The sequence below is a fragment of the Schistocerca serialis genome, chromosome 7, assembly GCF_023864345.2.
Source record: "Schistocerca serialis cubense isolate TAMUIC-IGC-003099 chromosome 7, iqSchSeri2.2, whole genome shotgun sequence".
Classification (NCBI taxonomy): Eukaryota; Metazoa; Arthropoda; class Insecta; order Orthoptera; family Acrididae; genus Schistocerca; species Schistocerca serialis.
Window position 1 is genome coordinate 141,093,136 of NC_064644.1, and position 20,790 is coordinate 141,113,925.

The 20,790-nt window shown below is 45.7% G+C and overlaps 1 protein-coding gene across 1 annotated transcript in view; it reads left to right on the plus strand.

Annotated features, from left to right (window-relative positions):
• LOC126412732 (guanylate cyclase soluble subunit beta-1) overlaps positions 1 to 20,790 on the plus strand; it is a 261,772-nt gene that overhangs the window by 145,024 nt on the left and 95,958 nt on the right. The window contains exon 10 of the mRNA XM_050082463.1: positions 6,471 to 6,641. Within this exon, the coding sequence (XP_049938420.1) occupies positions 6,471 to 6,641 (171 nt within the window). The remainder of the gene's footprint in view (positions 1 to 6,470; positions 6,642 to 20,790) is intronic.

A 20,790-nucleotide genomic window follows, 5' to 3' on the forward strand; every position in this document is an offset into this window, starting at 1 on the left:
CGGGAGGTTTTCCAGAGGATGGGGTAGTAGCCGGTGGACAGGACTACACTGTAGAGCCTGGCCAGGGTGGAGAGGAAGGAGACAGGAGCTTCACGAAGGTGGTGGTAGGAGACACGATCGTGACCAGGAGCAGTATTGCGTTTTGTGTGGAGTGTAGCAATGTGATCCCGTGTAGTGATGGGGGCATTAAGTTCCGTGTGTGCAATGTTGACCAAGAACTGGAAACCAGGTGTGAGGGGAGGGACAGAGGTGTCAGTTTGATCGCGGACATCCGGGAGGAGAGAATAATCGAACTGGGGATCGTCAGGGATGGAAAAGATATCGGAAAGGTAGGGGGCAAAGTCATTGGCCTTACTAAGGGTGTCAGGGAAGGGGTGATCATCATGGAGAAGAGGATAGCAGGGGGAGGATTTAGTTCCGGTAAGGCGATGGAAGGCTGACCAGAACTTGGACGAGTTTATAGGTAGGGTGGCTTGTAAACGGGTGCATGTCTGTCGCCAGTCCTGGCGTTTCTTCGCCGCGAGCAAGTTTCGGATGTGTCGCTGGAGTTGGCGGTGGCGTCGTAGTGTGTCCGGGTCACGCATGTGGAGGAAGGCACGGTAGAGACAGCGGGATTCACGGAGGAGGAGGATGGCCTGTGGGAATAAGGTGGGATGGTGGGGGTGGATGGCGACAGTAGGGACGTGGGCCTCCATGGCCTCAGGCAAGGTCTGCTGGAGAAAGGAGGCGGCATGGGTAACATCGTCAGGGTGGTAGTAGGTGAAGGGGTGGCCTTTGACCTGGGTGGAGAGGGTAGCCCAGTAGGCATTCCAGTTGGCACGGGAATAATCATGGACGTACTTCGGGGGAGGGTCATTACGAGGATCGGGGCAGGGGCGACGACCGTCTGAAACGGTAAGGAGGACAGAGAGATGGTCGCTACCAATGGGGTCCAGGACATCCATCACTATGCGGCCAAGGAGGTTGGGGGAGGAGAGGATGACATTGGGAGTGGAGTTGGATTTGGGGTGGGTGTGCTGGGGAATGGGGACGAGGTCGCCTTGGAGGGTGGAGAGGAACCGATGCCACCGCCATAACTGGGTGGCGGAGCGACTATGGATGTTGAGGTTGGCAGCGATCACCTAGGAGGACAAGCTACGATCAATGTGGGAGTGGAAGTCGAAAGGAAGAGGGGCATTAGGGCAGACATAGATGGTGGCGCAGGTGACGGTAAGGCCGGGGAAGGAGAGACTAAGGATTAGGTGTTTGATGGGGTCGGGAAGGAGAGGTTGGAGCAGAACCAGGATCTGGCGGTGGTGGCCAATGGCAACTCTGCCACGAGCAATCGGGAGGGGATTATTGGAGCGATGGAGAAGGTAGGGCGAAGTGTGGACAGTGTGATGGGGTTGGAGGAGGGTTCCATTGAGGAGGAAGGCATCCATGCGGTGGGTTGCAAGGGTGTGCATGAAGAGGTTCTTGTTGGCGGGAAGGGAACGGATGTTGTTGAACAGGATATGGTGCTGTCACACCATGACAGGGATTTAGACGAGGGTGTCGAGATGGGAGAAGGTGAAATGGGCTTGGTTGTGGGAGTAGATGGCATACATTTTTAGGTGGGAGACGGAACAGGCAGTGAGGGAGACCTGTTGGAGGGTGTGAGGGCGCTGGAAAGGGTGGAGGTTTTGCAGGACAGTGGTGAGGAACCTGATGATGTCCTCAGCGGTTGGGGGGGGGGAGAGACAAAGGGAATTGCCAGGAGAGGTGGGGGCGTCCAGAGGATGGACAGGGATCGTGAGTTCAGGAGTGGTCGGAAGGGGTTGGGCTTTACACTTTTGGGAGTAGGTGGGATGGGGGAGACTGCAGGTATTACAGGAGGGAGGAGATTGAAGGTTAGGGCACTGCCGAAGGAAGTGCGCTTGCCTACAATGTGGGCAGGTGGGGGCCTCGCAGCACTCAGCTGTTGGATGTGCATTATAGGGCAGACACCTCTGGCAGCGCAGGGATTGAGGAGGGGAATGTGAGGGGTCGACCTTATATCGCTGGTTGAAGAGGAGGGCACCCTCCTTCAGGAGACAGTCAATGGAGGGGGCGTCCTCGGAGAAAACCCGCATAAGGCGGGTGGGGCTGGCTGAGTTAGAAATGCAGTGGACCGCCCACACCTCCTGCGAGGGATGCGCCTTGAGCTCCGCCAACACATCCTCCTCCGTGATCGTCGGACCAATCCAAGTGATCATGGCGGTGAGGGTTGGCGGGCGACATGGGGGTTGGGGTTGGCGGGTAGGAGAGGGAGAAGGAGCAGTGGTGAGGGAGGCATTGGGGCCAAACCGGTTGATGGGGAGGCGGGAGAGGATGTCAGTATGGAGGGTGGGGCTGGGGGAGGAGATTAGAACTGAATCCCGACTGAGAGTGAGGAGTGAGAGGGGGGCACCAGGGAAGTGTTGGCGGAGGAGGAGGGAGAGGTTCAGGGCCACGAGAAGGGAAGGATTGGGATGGGAGAGGAGGTATTTGTATAAAGAGGGTGGGAGGAGGTGGAGGAGGTGGAGGGAGCAGGGCCAGGTGGGGAGACATTCATGACATCCTGGGGGGGGGGGAGAAGGAGGATGGGGTGGAGCATTTTTGGGAGCAGAGGAGGTGGTGGCGCCACTAGGGCGTTTAACGGCGGCAGAAGGGTGGATGGTGACATGAGGGACGAGAGTGGGGGGAAGCGGCAGGTCCTGGCGTGGGTGCAGTAGGCGGCGCCGGAGATGGTGATGGTGAAGGCGATGGCGACGGCGACAGCGATGGTGGTGGCGGTGATGGTGAAGGCGATGGGGAGAGCTGGGCGCGGGCAGTGGCCTGACGGGCCACCACCCTAGCTGGAGCTGCAGTGACAGGCTGGGGGAGTGGAGGGAAAGGATCAGAGGGAGAGGAGCGGGAGGAAGAAGCTGGGGAGTGGGCGACGAAGAGCGAGGGCGAAGGGAGAGTTAGAAGAGGAGGCATGGAAAGAGGTTAGGGTTAGGTTAGTGTTGGTTTAACGTCCCGTCGACAACGAGGTCATTAGAGACAGAGTGCAAGCTCAGGTTAGTGAAGGATGGGGAAGGAAATCGGCCGTGCCCTTTCAAAGGAACCATCCCGGCATTTGCCTGAAACGATTTAGGGAAATCACGGAAAACCTAAATCAGGATGGCTGGAGACGGGATTGAACCATCGTCCTCCCGAATGCGAGTCCAGTGTGCTAACCACTGCGCCACCTCGCTCGGTGGGATGGAAAGAGGGGGGGGGGTGTGACTGGGCACACCATGTAATGTTGGTGGTGACCGAGGGCGACGTGTACACAATGGCAGTGGTGGTAGTAGTGGCAGTGGTGGTGGTGGTGGGGGCTGACATGATGACAGGGATGAACGAAAACAGCACAGGACGAAGACGGACGAAGGCGGACGAAGACGAGGACCAGAGTCCCATGCTGCTGGCGCTGGCGCTGGTGACGGCTGGCAGGAACGCTGCAGCAGCTGCTGCTGCTGCTGCCGCGGATGGGGCCGGGACCGCTGCTGCTGTTGCTGCTGCTGCTGCTGGAGGGAAGGCTGGCTGGCTGGCTGGCTGGCTGGCTGGACCGCTGCTGCTGGCTGGACCGCTGGCTGGACCGCGGCTGCTGGCTGAGACCACGCTGCTGCTGCTTGGCTGGACCGCTGCTGCTCGGCTAGACCGCTGCTGCTCGGCTGGCTGGCTGGCACCTGAAATCCTAACGCTTCGATTAGTGCTAGAATGGCACAATCGAAGGGCGGTATCCCTTCGGAGTACTGCTGGAGATGTGCACATGCTGTGGAACAAGCTCTCTTCTTTATAATACACGTAGCCTCAATCCTGTTGAAGTAGAAGTTCGCTATGTTCACTGTAAGATTACTATGTGCTGCCTGTCGCTGTTGTAAGTCTGTGGCTCCTTCTCGGTGACACGCTGGAACCCCACAGCGTACAGACTCGAACTAACTGGCGTAACAGGCTCGAACTAGCTGGCTAAATTGGCTGCCTAAACTTGCCCTCCGGTCCGTGGTGGCGATCCTCAATACTGGCGGCTGAGAGGGCGCTGGCGCATTTCCAGTGAATCTTCTCTTTGGCCTCTATCGATACTGCGCAACCTCTATGCCGCATGGTATGCTGGGGCCAGCGTACGCCAGCACAATGGGGAAACACTGCGAGGTTGTTGAGTGAGTATTTTAACCCCGCCCTTGACGTGTACATGTCCAGCACCTTAACCGTTGCATTTCCACGTAAGATAAGAGTTTACATATCTGAGATTCCTTAAAGCACAAATTTTTTCCACTTCATTCGCTGTTATTTTTTTTTTTTTTTTTTTTTTTTACTATCTCTTTACAGTCACGACTTGCTGTCCTCAAGCCAACATCCATACAGTGAAAACCACGATGGAGGTAGCTCCAATGTTCGAATCCCGGTCTGCGAAAAACATTGCGAGGTTTTATCACACTACTTTCTAGTAGCGCAGTAAAGCTCCAAAAGGATTCTATAATATTTCAGTGGAACATCTTGACGTAGATTCTTAACTACAACACAACTAAATCTGCAGGAAAACTGAAAACGTTTATTTTAGTCAACTTCCCTGTTCCACAGAATGCGTTTGTTCCGTATCACGCAGCTTAAATTATTCCCAAGAGTTTTTGCTGCCATGAAATAGCATTTCCAGATGATCAGTAAACAACTATATTTAAATAAAAATCATGTTCATAGGCTCGGGAACTAACTTGTTTCATATCTTGTTACATAATTAACTGATCAGGGTCAAAACAAACGTGTTCCTTTCAGGAACAAATTAGTAACAGAGTCTGGGAACTAAAACACTAAAAAAAAATCTAAAGGATGAGAAAGGAATTTTTCTTGAGGATTCGAAATAAAGGTAATCTTTAGAGTCCACATGATTGGAGTGAGTTTTCAAAGAGGAAAACCAACACAGCTAAAAAAGTGTTACGAGATTTGCAACGTGCGTACTCAGGATAGATATTATATCAGATTATCCCAATATTCACCTGAGGTAATGTAATGCAACAATGGATAATCTTAGTTTGGCAGGGTGAATGGTAATCTATAACGGGCTTTTCCCAAATATGATTCTAGTAACCTAAGGAAAGTACGTGAGTCGATGACTTTCTTTCAGTAGAAACTTGACACTACCTTCGCTTAGGAGCAATGAATATGCACTCACAACATTTTTGCGACCATCCGTTCCAGGCGAGCAATAGAAGAAACTACCGATATATCTTGGGACGTTGTTTGCTTTCTGATGGTGGAGACTATATTTTAACATAGATAGTTCCTCTACTTATTTTATTGGAGTTACATGACAGCTATGCAACCTGTGAAGTCTCTCATGAAGTTTGGATTTCTATTGAGAGGGATCAGCCAAACACTGATATCTCTCAGAGAAACATGCTTGAGCTTGGGCACCTAGTGCCACACATTTGTATCAGTCCTCATGGTCTCCAGTGTCTTACAGAGTTCACTCAACAAAAAATTGTCTGCCACCTGGGAACGAGGTGCTTAGTATGAAGCTGGCTCTATGATTTAGTTTTCCTTTTTTAGCCATCTAAAGGGTGTCCCAGAAATTTTACTGCAAACTTCGAGGGGTTTTAGAGGGTGTCTTACAGAAAAAACAGAGGACAGGAACCAGGGTCCGGGAACGTCATCCACCAACGCTATAGAGTTTCGAGGTTGTAGGCACCAGAACCTCCCATTAGGCCACCCCTTCGGCAGCAGACGTGATTTTGTATGCTGACGGACCGTAGGTGGAACGTCTCGCCATGTTGTTTGTTATTGAGTGATCACGACTGATTGCCGTGATCGCCAGTGGAGAAGGTGGAGCTAGTCAGGACTCCTGAATGTGGGACAGATGGCCTGAGCAGTTTGGTCCCTTAGGAATTCAGAAACATTTGAACATTTCTTTTCCCATGAATGTGATGTCTGTTGCCTTGGTAGATGACTGTTACGGACACGGGTTTACATCCACAGTTTATTTTTCTCCTGTGCACCTTAAACACTGGAAATGTTAGAGGGTTCAGGGGGAAAATGATCTGTGAGTGGAAACCCGGGTCAAAAATGGCATCTACTGGGGCAACAGAGCACCTGATACATAGGAGGCAAGACCTTTCTACGTAGCATCTAACTTTATCTTCCCCATTGGCAATCGTGGCAGTCAGTCTAGATCAGTGAATAACAAGCAGCATTGCGAGTCGTTCCACCTAAAGTTCCTCAGCGTACAAAGTCACGTTTGCTGCCAAAGGGGTAGCCTAGACGCACAGGCCGGTGCCTATAACTTCGACGCTGTGTAGTGTCATTGATGACGCTTCCGGAGACGGGTCTCTATCCTCGTTTTGTTCCTTAAGACACCCTTTAAAAACCCTCGAAATCTGTCGTAACATTTCTGGGACTCCCCGCACATTGGCGAATGTATCCTCCTTCTTTCGAGTCTCGTCAAGCTGCCGGTTGACTTCAGACGTCTGTTTCAGGCGCGGGCTCTTCATCAGCGACCTGCCTCTGCACGACGCCACCCGCGACCTCGTGCTCATGTCCGAGCAGTTCGAGGCGGACTACAAGCTGACGCGGAACCTCGAGATCCTCACCGACAAGCTGCAGCACACCTACCGCGAGCTGGAGGCCGAGAAGCAGAAGACGGACAGGTGCCAGCCTGCTTGTCTGCCACTGTATCCTGTCCGTCTAAGCCACATAGCAAACGGCTTTCGATTAATCTCCCTTTATCTGCTGCACCGTACTAATTCAACAACATGTGCTAGATAATACAATGCAATGGAAACATTGCGTGCATGAAACGAAATGTTTCTATCAGTTACATTGTATTCGTTCAGTCAACGATCGCGAGACAGCACCACGTGTATTACAGAAGACAGACAAAGACGCCATTAAAATGTGTACAGTTCACATGGCGTCTGTAGTATTGTGCAGTTGTATGTAGTTTTCCGAAGAGCAACCTGTTTTAATTTTTTAAACAGTACTTTGCAAGTCGTTCTTATGCGTGTTGCAGGCACGTTTCGTGGGAAATATACAGACGACAAAGTGCTGAAATATTCAACAATGATTAAAGGAACAAGAAAATTTTCTGAGTTTCGTAAAAACCTATACTGGTGGAAGCAACTTTTCGACCACGGTTACAGCGCCGTTATTCCGGGTCTACTGTTATGCTGTAGTTGCGTGGAGTCGCTTGTATCTTGTCATTACTGCTCACTCTCATAAAATTGGAATTTGGTTTGTCATGTCACCTCGTTAAATAGGAAATCTTATTTTCTTTTAAACTGCAACAGACAGTGCTGTGTAACAAGACATCATTACACAGTTTATTTAGCTTCATGAGGGACATAAAAGTTACTGAGTAGGACGGTCCCACTTAAGCGAATATGTTGGTCATCGAATCATCTATCAAGGGTTATGTGCCCCTTGTTCTCCACACTTAACCTCTCCACGCTGCTTCCGGTGGGGTTACCTTCAAGGAGGTGTCGATAAAACCCGGTTGTACACCCTAGTGGATCTAAATGTTAACTTTAAAAGAGAGATTAACATGATCAACATCAATATTAATATATGTTTAGTCTTTTCTGGCATGCTCGACATTTTGATCACTCTACACCACTTTTTTGTGATCCCATATTGCTTTCATGTTTCTCTTGTTGCCAAAATTTATGTGTTCCGTGTGATATGTTCTTGCTCGTTATCTAGGCTATGTTCTCAGATAGTCTAACGCTTCCGAAAATTTTTACCGTACTTTGGCCTATATTGTATCATTATTGCTTATAACCCATTTAAAATGTCTACGGTTATGTCTTCCTGAAGTTTATATATTTACACACACATTTATCTTGCTCAACAAAATAACTTTTTTCTGGTGCGTTAAATGAAAAAGTGTTTAAGCCAATGTTTTTTAACATCATTGGGTTTTTCTTGCTGAGGGTATACGTTTTATGTATACCCACAGATGTTGGGGATTCAGGGTAGAGGTTAAATTTTTCAAATGGGACCATGTACATTTTATTCAAGAACTCACTTATCCCCTCCAGAGCTACGCAGAAAGGTACATTTTACCATTTTCGTCAATGAAACGTAGATAAAGGATACACAGGTTGTGAAGAAACCGATCTCCTTACGGCCTTGAGTGTACACGTTACGTATTCAATATAGTGTTGTAACAGAGATGTGGGCTTTGTTTATGATATCTGACACCTGTAAACACAGGTACTCCTTCCTCCCCAGCCCTCCCCCCCTTCACCCACGCACTTCATTTGTTATTGCTTTAGCCTACAGTGCACTGCAGTCGAGTGGAAGAGTAAGTTAGTAACTGTATGTCGGTATTACACACTGAATACAATTTTTGTTATGGTATATGATGTACACGCATGACGATAAGGTAGAAATGCTGGTGAATTACGGAGAAAGTACGTAGACAGGAAATAATTCAGTTACTTGTATTTTTATGTTCAGTACTGTTAGAAAACATTATGATTATCATATTACTATGTCTGTCTTGTCCTCTACTGCACATAGCTACTGTGTAATTCTGATCAGGCACAACTACCGTACAGCAGACGATTCCCTGACAAGCCATCGCTTCCTCTCTCGACGTTTGGTCGTCTCATTTCCCATCTACATGAAAAGGAAAGTTTACGCGCAAGACCTCGAAATCGTCGTAAAATACGAACAGACGAAACTGCTGAAGTCTTTGTGCTCGCTGCCGTAACCGTGAATCCTCAAAACAGCACACGACGAATTCAACATGAAGTTGGTGTCTCGTAAACAAGTGCACATCGCGTCCTCAACGTCTTAAATTCCATCTATATCATGTTCATCTACAGCAAGAACCTCATGAAAATAACTTCACTAATTGGGTTCCATTTGGTCAGTGGACTCAACAATAATTTCTGACTCATCCCAATTTCTTCTCAGACGTTCTTTTTACAGCCGAGATGCCATTCTCCAACAAATGAATTGTCAATATGAGAAATACGCATTATTGCCTATCAACAACCCACGATGGCTCCACAGGTAGAGCATCAGCGTCCAAGGAACGTTAATGTTTGGTACGGAATTATTAGAAGTACCATTATCGGATCTTTCTTTGTAAATAGCAGGCAATATGACCAATTTTTAAAACACACTCTACCTTTCCTCTTGGTCGTCGTACCTCTGAATCAGAGGATGGTCATGTGGTATCAGCATGATGTATGACCTGCGCACAATGCCTTACGAACACGATGTATTCTGGACCATAAATACCTTGGTAGGTAGGTTTGACGTGGTGTGCTAGTTAGCTGGCCTGCCCCATCTTCGGATCTGACACTGCCGGATTTTTTTTTCTTTGGGGGGTAGTCAAGGATGCTGTCTACCAAAATGTTACAGCAACACCAGGGGACATACAGCAACGCATTACTGATGCTTGTACAGCAATCACAGTGGAAGTACTAGCACAATGTAGGAAGTCCTTCATCCACAGAGTGACCCTATGTATGAATGCCAATGGTCACCATTTTGAGCATGTGAAGTAAGCGCTCTGTTTTTCATGTAGTGGTAGTATCACAGTAAAAGTTACTGCAAAGGGCAGTGTTACTTCTGCATTGTCATAAGTACTGTAATACGGTACTGTACAAATAACAAGATGCAATTTCTGTGCAGTGCATTATTGTTGCATTCAAAGTTTACTGGTAATTTGTAAAATGTTCAAACGTACTTGAAAATCTTAAATGATTTAGTTAATGTAGTGCACTGAAATTATATTTACATTAGAGAAGTTATGTACTATTTAATAACTATTTATCATTTCCATAGTTACAAGTTTCGTGGATAAAGTGGTACAGTGTGGTACATTTTTGAATAGATCTTGGAGAGGGTGAGTATATTCTTGAATAAAATGTACATGGTTCCATTAAAAAATTTAACCTTTACCCCATGTCTCCTACATCTAGGGATACATAAAACGTATACCCTCAGTAAGAACTACCCAATGACGGTAAAAAATATTTAACGCATCAAAAATGCTATTTTTAAGATAGATTAAGATTTCGCCTGAAATTTAGGAACTACGCTAATATGAAGCCATCGCAAAACTGTACGAGGTTAAAGTAAAGCACGATTTCCATTTATTTTGTTGTTATTGGTCTGGTGAATCTAATAAAACACGTCCCAGACGTGTATCTGCAGTAGTTTTCTAGAACATCCAGAGAAGCAAAGATGTAATTTTGTAAAATTTTTAATTTATTAACTACTTAGCCCAATTCGTTTTTTAAATCCCAAACAATTGCACAAAGTTTTCAACAGAAGTTGTCGAGAATTTAATTTTGGAAAAATGATGCTAGTAACGTTAACTGAAACTGTATGAATATGTCAGATAATCTGCTTTTATTAATACCGTAGCACACGTGAAGTCATATTAAACCAGAAAAAAACAAAGCTCAGTCTTAAGGAAGTTGTGCAGTGTACACACAACTTCACAATACATTTATAGTAAATGTTCAAAAATATCTCCACCGAGTTCAATGCATTTAGCTGCACGTGTATGAATTTACTTGTATAATATCTTTGCTTCTTTGGATGTTCTGGAAAGCTACTGTAGATACACGTTGGGACATGTTTCATTAGATACACTGGAAATGGTGCTTTACTTTAACCTCGTACAGTTTTGCGTTGGCTTCATACTAGCGAAGTTGCTAAATCTTTTATTAGCCATAACTCCGTAACTAAACATTCGTGGACCTATGTTTATATGGACTTTTTTCTTTAGTTTTAGTTGTAGAATAACATATTAAAATATTTGCATATCTTCGTGAATCACCTTGTATATATATGCAGTGTGTCCTAGCCATCTTGTCCACCCAAAATATCTCTGGAACAATAACAGCCATTGCAAAACGACTTTCACCGGTATCAATGTAGGGCTGTCTTATTTATCCTGCATACCCAAAATAAGGTTTATCTAATGCGTTATATGACACATTGTGCCTGTCGCGCAGGGCCTGGCTCTACCTATTCAAGTGTCCAACGTAGTTCCCACTACTGTCACAGTTACCACTTCGCGTTGTTTATGATTTGCGACCCATGCAAACTCCTGTACTCCACCACCCTCCGAGCATCCCATTTGTTGTTGCTTTGGCGTGCAGTACACCGCTTGCCAGTGTAGTCGTGCATCAGAGTAATCTAGTGACGGCACGGAGGTAGTACACATTGTGAATAAACGATGTGTTGTGGAACTTATACTGTACAGTATAATGTACACACATGAAGATATGGTAGAAATGCTGCTGATCTATGGAGAATGTACGTTGACGGGAAATACGTTACGAGATTGCTTGTTTGTTGATAGTACTGTTAGCGAACATTATGATTATTAAGTTAATATGTCTGTTTTCTACCCTACTCTACATACCTGTACTGTACCCCGTTGTAGGTGGACGAAATGCTGTTCAGGCAGAACGAATGAAAAGAAGACGATTCCCTGACAAGCCATCGCCTTCGCGCCGGATGTTTGGTCGTCTCACATCTCGTCTACGTGAAACGGGAAGCTTAAATCCAAGACCTCTACATCGTCCTAGAACACGCACAGATGAACGTGCTGAAGTTGCTGTGCTCGCTACCATAGCTGTGAATCCTCAAATCAGCACACGTCAAATTGAACGTGAAGTTGGTGTGTCGAAATCAAGTGCACAGCGTATTCTTAAACGTCATAAATTTCATCCTTACCATGTTCATTTACACCAGGATCTTCTTGGAAATGACTTCCGCAATAGGGTAAGATTTTGTCGGTGAGCTCAGCAAAAACTTCTGACTAATCCAAATTTTTTTTCAGATGTTCTCTTTACCGACGAGACATCATTCTCCAACAAAGGAGTTGTCAATATGAGGAATATGCATTATTGGTCCGCAGACAATCCAAAATGGCTCCGTCAGGTAGAGCATCAACGTCCGTGGAAGGTTAATGTTTGGTGTGGGATTATTGGAGATACCATTATCGGACCTTTCTTTATAAATGGCATCCAAAATGGCAGACAATACTCCAGATTTATACGACACAATCTTGGATACCATACCTCTGAACCGGAGAATGGTCCTGTGGTATCAGCATGACGGATGCCCTGCACATAACGCCTTACCAGCACGACGACTTCTGAACCGTAAGTTCCCTGGTAGGTGGATTGGACGAGGTGGCCCAGTTAGGTAGCCTGCCAGATATCCGGACCTTACACCGCTGGATTATTTTCTTTGGGGAGCAGTGAAGGATGCTGTTTACCAACATGAACCAACAACACCAGAGGACATGAAGCAACGCATTATTGATGCTTGTACAGCCATCAAAGAGGAATCAGTAGCACGAAGTGGGGCATCCTTCATCCGCAGAGTGACCCTATGTATGCAAGCCAATGGGCATCACTTTGAGCATGAGATGTGAACGCTATGTTTAGTATGTAGTGATGGTATCACAGTGGAAGTTTCTACAAAGGGCCATTTTACCCAGTGATGTTAAGAAACATTTGTTTGCGACAATTTTTCATTTAACGCATTAGATAAACATAACATTGATAATTATGTGCCGGCCGCGGTGGTCTCGCGGTTTAGGCGCTCAGTCCGGAACCGCGCGACTGCTACGGTCGCAGGTTCGAATCCAGCCTCGGGCATGGATGTGTGTGATGTCCTTAGGTTAGTTAGGTTTAAGTAGTTCTAAGTTCTAGGGGACTGATGACCACAGAAGTTAAGTCCCATAGTGCTCAGAGCCATTTGAACCATTTTTTTTGATAATTATGTGATAATAAAACTAATTCGTTAAACATGTTTACATTCATCTTCTATGCCCTACCTGAACTTCCCAAATCAAAACATTTTTACCTAAACAACGGTAAAACATTTAGTCCACTTGCTTGTTTCACTAAAGCTATCAACATGAATTTTACTATTACGAGTGAATGATTAACTGTCACTTGCGCTAGATCTACAGTAAAGTAAAGTTTTAACGTTGAACGGCATTACCTTTTTAGTAACGTATTAACGATAAGCGAAGTTAACTTTGTGACTAACGTTGCGGTACACAGATATGTTGCAGAACCGCATCACCCCTAGCCTATGCGATAAATACCTGCTGGAATGTACGACGTTAATGCAGGATGGCAGCAGACCGTATTATTCGTTTCGGACCTCTTGATAAGTATGGAAGTGTGATTACGCATGTCAATCACATCGCGATTACGAGCAGCATGGGGTTCACGCCTGAGCTTCAGGACGTGCGCTAGCAGCGCATGTCGGGTGTTTCAAGCGTCAACTTCGCGTCTTAATATCTCGGGATGTAATGGGAATATTGCGATGCAATCAACGCCATTGTGTATGTGCTTTGTCATGCTATGGATTGCTGAAGAAAAAATATAGGAGGTCCATTTAAAAAAAACATAAGTTTGTGTTAAAAAACACATATGCTTTCGTTTTAGAATGTTTCCAAATATGTACATTCATGGGCCCCAGCCCTACATTGATACCGGTGAAAGTCGTTTTCCAATAGCTGTTATCGTCCCAAAGATATTTTGGATGGACAAGATAGCTGAGACACTCTGTATATACAGGGTGATTCATGAATATAGGCCTATATACATATGTGTGTGTGTGTGTGTGTGTGTGTGTGTGTGTGTGTGTGTGTGTGTGTGTTTTATGGACTGAAAATCCCCATTAAATTTTTCCCGAAAATATGCTAATAAAGTTATGTCGCCATCACCACAGCATGTAGCACACTTTACGTTCCACTGCTTTGGGCGCACGTGGAAATAAATGGTAAAGAAATTCCGCGCTTTCGTTGTAGCCATTACGATACAGTGTTATTTCATTGAATCTGAGTAGCTTCCCTCGTTTCACTTTTTTTCAATGGTATGAGGATGTTGAAATCACTGTGGTAAATTTGGCATGACTTCCACACCATAGACGGCATAAAGTAGTTTAAAAATCAAAAGTTCATTTCTTGCCATATTTGTTTTGTCGGTGGTGATGCGGCAAAATAACATCCGATAGCCAGCTGAACTTTGTATGTGTCTTTCGATGGACGGGTTACCATAAACTATCTCTCAAGCCCTCATAACACCATAGTGACACTGATTACACTCCAAATGTTTCTGCAACAGCAATTGAGAGATTCATACCTCATAAATTGCTAAGAGATGGAACTGATCCCCCATGGCACACAAAACAGGTCCAAACGCTGTTGCAGAGGCAACGGAAAAAGCATGTGAAATTCAGAAGAACGCGAAATCCCGAAGATTGGCTAAAATTTACAGACGCGCGAAATTTGGCACGGACTTGAATGCGAGATGCCTTTAATAGGCTCCACAAAAAACATTGTCTCGAAATTTGGTAGAAAATCCGAAGAAATTCTGGTCGTGTGTAAAGTACACAAGCGCAGTGCCGATGGAACTGTTACCGACGACTGTGCCGCTAAAGCGGAGTTATTGAACGTAGTTTTCCGAAATTCCTTCACCTGGGAAGACGAATGGAATATTCCAGAATTTGAAACACGAACAGCTGCTAGCTGTAGAAGTAGATACCTTAGGGGTTGCGAAGCAACTCAAATCGCTTGACACGGGCAAGTCTTCAGGTCCAGATTGTATACCGATTAGGTTCCTGTCAGATTACGCTGATACAATAGCTCCCTACTTAGCAATCATATAAAAACCGCTCGCTCACCGATAGATCTGTACCTCCAGATTGGAAAATTGCGCAGGTCGCATCAGTGTTCAAGAAGGGTAGTGGGAGTAATCCATCGAACTACAGACCTATATCATTGACGTCGGTTTGCAGTTGGGTTTTGGAGCAAATACTGTAATCAAACATTATGAATCACCTCGAAGGGAACGATCTATTGATACGTAATCAGCATAGTTTCAGAAAACATCGTTCTTGTGCAACGCAGCTAGCTCTGTATTCGCACGAAGTAATGACCGCTATCGACAGAGGATCTCAAGTTGATTCCGTATTTCTATATTTCCGGAAAGCTTTTGACACCGTTCCTCACAAGCGACTTCTAATCAAGCTGCGGGCCTATGGGGTATCGTCTCAGTTGTGCGACTGGATTCGTGATTTCCTGTCAGGAAGGTCGCAGTAGCAGTACCAAATCATCGAGTAAAACTAAAGTGATATCAGGTGTTCCCCAGGTAAGCGTCCTGGGACCTCTGCTGTTCCTGATCCATATAAATAACCTGGGTGACAATCTGAGCAGTTCTCTTAGGTTGTTCGCAGATGATGCTGTAATTTACCGTGTAGTAAGGTCATCCGAAGACCAGTATCAGTTGCAAAGCGATTTAGAAAAGATTGTTGTATGGTGTGGCAGGTGGTAGTTGACGCTAAATAACGAAAAGTGTGAGGTGATCCACATGAGTTCCAAAAGAAATCCGTTGGAATTCGATTACTCGATAAATAGTACAATTCTCAAGGCTGTCAATTCAACTAAGTACCTGGGTGTTAAAATTACGAACAACTTCAGTTGGAAAGACCACATAGATAATATTGTGGGGAAGGCGAGCCAAAGGTTGCGTTTCATTGGCAGGACACTTAGAAGATGCAACAAGTCCACTAAAGAGACAGCTTACACTACACTCGTTCGTCCTCTGTTAGAATATTGCTGAACGGTGTGGGATCCTTACCAGGTGGGATTGACGGAGAACAACGAAAGGGTGCAAAAAAGGGCAGCTCGTTTTGTATTATCAAGTAATAGGGGAGAGAGTGTAGCAGATATGATACGCGAGTTGGTATGGAAGTCATTAAAGCAAAGACGTTTTTCGTCGCGGCGAGATCTATTTACGAAATTTCAGTCACTAACTTTCTCTTCCAAATGCGAAAATATTTTGTTGAGCCCAACCTACATAGGTAGGAACGATCATCAAAATAAAATAAGAGAAATCAGAGATCGAACAGAAAGGTTCAGGTGTTCGTTTTTCTCGCGCGCTGTTCGGGAGTGGAATGGTAGAGAGATAGTATGATTGTGGTTCGATGAACCCCCTGCCAAGCACTTAAATGTGAATTGCAGAGTAGTCATGTAGATGTAGATGTAAACTATATGCATCTCTTCTTTCAAGCAAAGGGAGTCGAAGTGACTACCACAGCAACCAATATAAACTCACCATCGTGTTTGTACACAATATTCAAATATTATTACATCTTCAGAATGAGTATTTCTGTTCTCCTTAGTGCTCAGATTCTTATTAATTTTTCCCTTGTCTTTGTTCTGTCCCTCTTGCCTAATTCTTCTTGGCGTGTTTATTCCGTTTCCGCTCTTTCTGTGGCCGTCTGTACGCTCCCATCTGGGGGAAATTTGGAAGACGCAGCATTGTCCATTTCCGTGGAGATCGAGGGTTAACAATAAAACTTTGCACCTAACTTCATCTATGTTTGTAACTGTGTACAAAGTAACTAAATGTACAGAGGAACATGTATCTACGCTGAAATTCGCATCTGATATAATCCTTCTATCTAAAAGTAAGAAGAAGGAATCAGTTTTCTAAGAACAGAATACCTTGGAGGTGAATCAAAAGAGCGACAATGAGTAATACCGAATAGATCACTTAATTGCTAAATATGGAAACTGAAAACAGTACTATCACTTCAACCCAAAAAATTTCGAGACTGAATTAACAAAATGTAGAGACTCGTTAAGATGGTGATATTACTGCTTCAGGTAAATGAAATGAAATGTCGTGTGACGAGGGCCAGCCGTCGGGTAGACCGTTCGCCTGGTGCAAGTCTTTCGAGTTGTACATACTTTCCCACCGAGTGAGATGGTGCAGTGATTAGCACAATGGACTCGCATTCGGGAGAACGACGTTTAAAATCCGTGTCCCCTCATCCTAATTTAGGTTTCCCGTGATTTCCCTAATTCAGGAAAATTCCGGGATGGTTCCTTTGACAGGGCACGGCTGACTTCCTTCCCCATCCTCCCGTAAACTGATGGAATCGATGTCCTCACTGTTTGGTCCCCTTCTCCCAAATGAACCAACCAAGCGTAGTCTCGTCCCACTTGTTCGCAAAGTTCAGGAAGTTCGCACAAGCATGTAAAACTGTCATTAAAGTACTTCTTTGCTTATACACTCGAAGTAGTTCGCTTATACACGAGGTTACACTCGAAGTTATTCGCTTATACACGAGGAATAAAATCAGTCTCGTGTGAACGGACTGTGTGTAAGTGAATGAATTCTACTACAAGATCTTTCAAGCTCTCTTCAAAAGAAGAGCTTTATAGATGTGAAAAAGTGACTTGAAATTCAGAAAAGAGGTCTCAAAATACGATGATTGGAGCACCCATCATTTGGAATCATAATTGTAGCAACGAAGAAGAGACTGGTAGTAGTTGATATTGTTTGAAGTGAGGAGTTCAAATGGTTCAAATGGCTCTGAGCACTATGGGACTTAACATCTGAGGTCATCAGTCCCCTAGAACTTAGAACTACTTAAACCTAACTAACCTAAGGACATCACACACATCGATGCCCGAGGCGATATTCGAGCCTGCGACCGTGGCGGTCGCGCGGTTCCTGACTGAAGCGCCTAGAACCGGTCGGTCACCACGGCCGGGTGAACTGAGGAGTTCTCATAGTTAAATGGACCGTAGTCGACAAGATTCCTCAGGTAGGGTTTGTTGTTCCCTTTCTTTTGCTTTTGCAAAGTTACAGCCGTGTAACATTTTCATGTGTTTGAGAGTGACAAGTTCTTGCCAAATTTAATATTCTGCTTTTGTAGTTATGAATGAAAGGAAGGGTAATGGTACATTCCAGTGCCGGACGATGGCCTGCCGCTACTCCACTAGTTTTCGGGTGTGTATCGTGATATCAGTACTTCATCTTACTACATTTCTGTTGAAAATAGAGAACCTGACCTCCATTGATAGGGCGAATCGTTCATTAATTTCCGACTTTTTGTTTTGACGCTTCTTTGCTTCCGGTGGTTCATCCTTCACTGACGTTCGGATAGGTTCGAAAGATCAGCATAACATCGTTTTACTCTTGAGATAGGGCTCCTTAAGTTAATCGGCCTTTCGTTGACGTATTAATCTACTCTCTTATATTCTGTTCTTGCACCCATTCCGTTAGTGTACTATGACCTTTGATCTTTTGTGATATTTATAGGGCTGTAATTCCTATACGTTGTACATGTTTCATAGTTCCCTGTATGGAATATAGTTTATCGTCTAATTTTTGGATCTTCCATACACTGCGTTTACGCTGATTTGCTGATGAATAACTGCGTTTGTTATCCAACGTAGACATTTGTCCCGCAGTACTTCAAGGTTTTCCACTTGGTAGCCACTGGCAATAACCCATGAGGAGCTGCGAGATATTATTTCTGGGAAAATAGTGACTTTATATAGTTTGACTTTTGTGTTTAAGTATAACTCATTATTCCAAAAGACACTGTAAGAATTTAACTCTTCCTGTAGCTATGAGGGCCTCACTATTTCAGTGTCCATATGCATAGGCTCGAAGGCCATGTCAGAAACAGTAGAAGGATGATGTCATCGACGATAGCTGAAATTGAGTAGGGGAAAGGATTACCTTAACGGTAGATAATATAAATGTGGTCTTGTCATTTATTCAGAGAGGGACTCGATCAACTGATTTTCAAACTCGCTAGATAGCGTCACATCAGGGTCCCTAATGCGCTATTGCTATAGCAATCGACTTGAAACAGCATAATTACACTAATCGCCATTGAAACTGCTACACCAGGAAGATGACGTGCTACAGACGAGAAATTTAGCCGACAGGAAGACGGTGCTGTGATATGTCCTTGGAGTCTTTCGCGACGGCATACATGAATAAAACGTTCTCGGTTTTCCAGCCGCGTCAATTCAAATAAAATGCTCGAGCTTTCGATGGCCATCTCCGCCATCGTCGTCAGGAGTTCACTGACTGCCGGGGCTGTTTTTTTTTTTCCTTTATTGTATTTCAATTCCCCATCCATTGGGGCGGGCTGGCAGCAGCATATATGCTGCTCTTCATCCGAAAGACATAGAACAAACAATAGAAGACATTTAAAAATAACAAAGGAGAGAATATGGTGAACATAGATATAAAAAAGGGGGAACATCATGGAAGGCAATAGACAAAAAACGGGGTGACTGTAAAATGGAGATAAAAAACTGTTTAAAAGTAGCACACACAAAAGCCACACACTGCAACAATTAAAAGAACACAAGGCACAGTATGACTGGAGCATAAAAGGTATCGATGGGTGGTGTAGCACGTAACACTGATGGCGAACCTCAAGCCAGTACACAATTACAATCACACCTCTTGACGCACAGGAGAAACAGCACTGAACAGACCACTGATGTGGCACACTGACGATGATCAAAACGGAGGATCTGCCAGGTGCAAGGAAATGAGGGAGACCAGAAGAAGGGAGGGAGGGGAAGAGATGGGGGAAATGAGCAGGGGGCGCGCTAAAGAGGGCCAGGTAGGGAGGGATGTGGGAAGGAAAGAGGCAAGTATGGGGTGCACTGTCTCAGGGAAGGGGGGGAAGGAGGAAAATCCGCTCTGGGAGAAGGAGGGAAGAGGAAAAAGGGGGCCCTGGGGATGGGGGGGGGGAGGAACAAGGCCAGGTTATAGTTGGATGGAAGGGTAGATGGCACGGCGAAGTTCGTCATCTGGGAGGGGGAGGCGTTGGAAATTGCCCTGATGGAGGGTGTGGAGGTGGAGAGAGGGAGGGATACAGCGATAGAGGCACGGCAACGGGCGGGGGGCTGGAGAGGAAGGAGGAAACCAGAGGGTGGGGGGGATCAAGCCTGCAGACAATGTAAAGGATTCGGAGATGTTGGAGGAACAGGAGGTGGGGGAAGGGGATCAGTTCATATAGGAGCCGTGTGGGGGAAGGAAGGCGGATACGGAAGGCAAGGCGGAGCGCATGGCGTTCAAGGATTTGGAGGGCCTCGTAAAAGTGGGTGGAGATCCAGGCAATGCTGGCATAATAGAGTATAGGATGGATGAGGGATTTGTAGGTGTGGAGGATGGCAGAAGGATGCAATCCCCATGTCCAGCCAGACAGGAGTTTCAGAAGGCGAAGGCAGGAATGGGCTTTCTGCTGGATGGTCTGGAGATGAGGGGTCCAGGTGAGGTGTCGGTCAAGGGTGAGGCCAAAATATTTCAGGGTGGCGGTGAGCTGGATGGGACGACCATAAAGGGTGAGGTAGAAATCATGGAGGCGAAAGGAGCGAGTGGTGCAGCCTATGATGATTGCCTGGGTTTTGGAGGGGTTGAGACGGAGTAACCACTGGTTATACCAAGCGGTGAACTGGTTAAGGTGGATTTGGAGGATACGTTGAGACTTTTGAAGGGTAGGATAGAGAGCCAGGAAGGTGGTGTCATCAGCATACTGGAGAAGGTAGACTGGTAGGGGTGGCTTGGGCATATCAGACGTATACAAGAGATAAAGGAGAGGGGAGAGAACAGAACCCTGGGGGATGCGAGCTGTGGGATAAAAGATACGGGAGTTGGTGTTGTGGAGGATGACATAGGAAGGACGGTGCGAGAGGAAGGAAGCGAGCAGACGGACAAAATTGATAGGCAGGCTGTAGGATTGAAGTTTAAATAGGAGACCGGGATGCCATACACGGTCATAGGCATTTTGGAGGTCAAGGGAAACAAAAATGGTGGAGCGACGGAAGCTGAGCTGGAGGGACAGAAGGTGAACGAGGTCTTCAGCAGAGAAGGAGGGTCGAAAGCCACACTGGGTAAGGGGGAGGAGGTGGTGTTGAGCAAGGTGCTGATGGATACGGTGGGAGAGAATGGATTCAAAGACCTTACTTAAGATGGA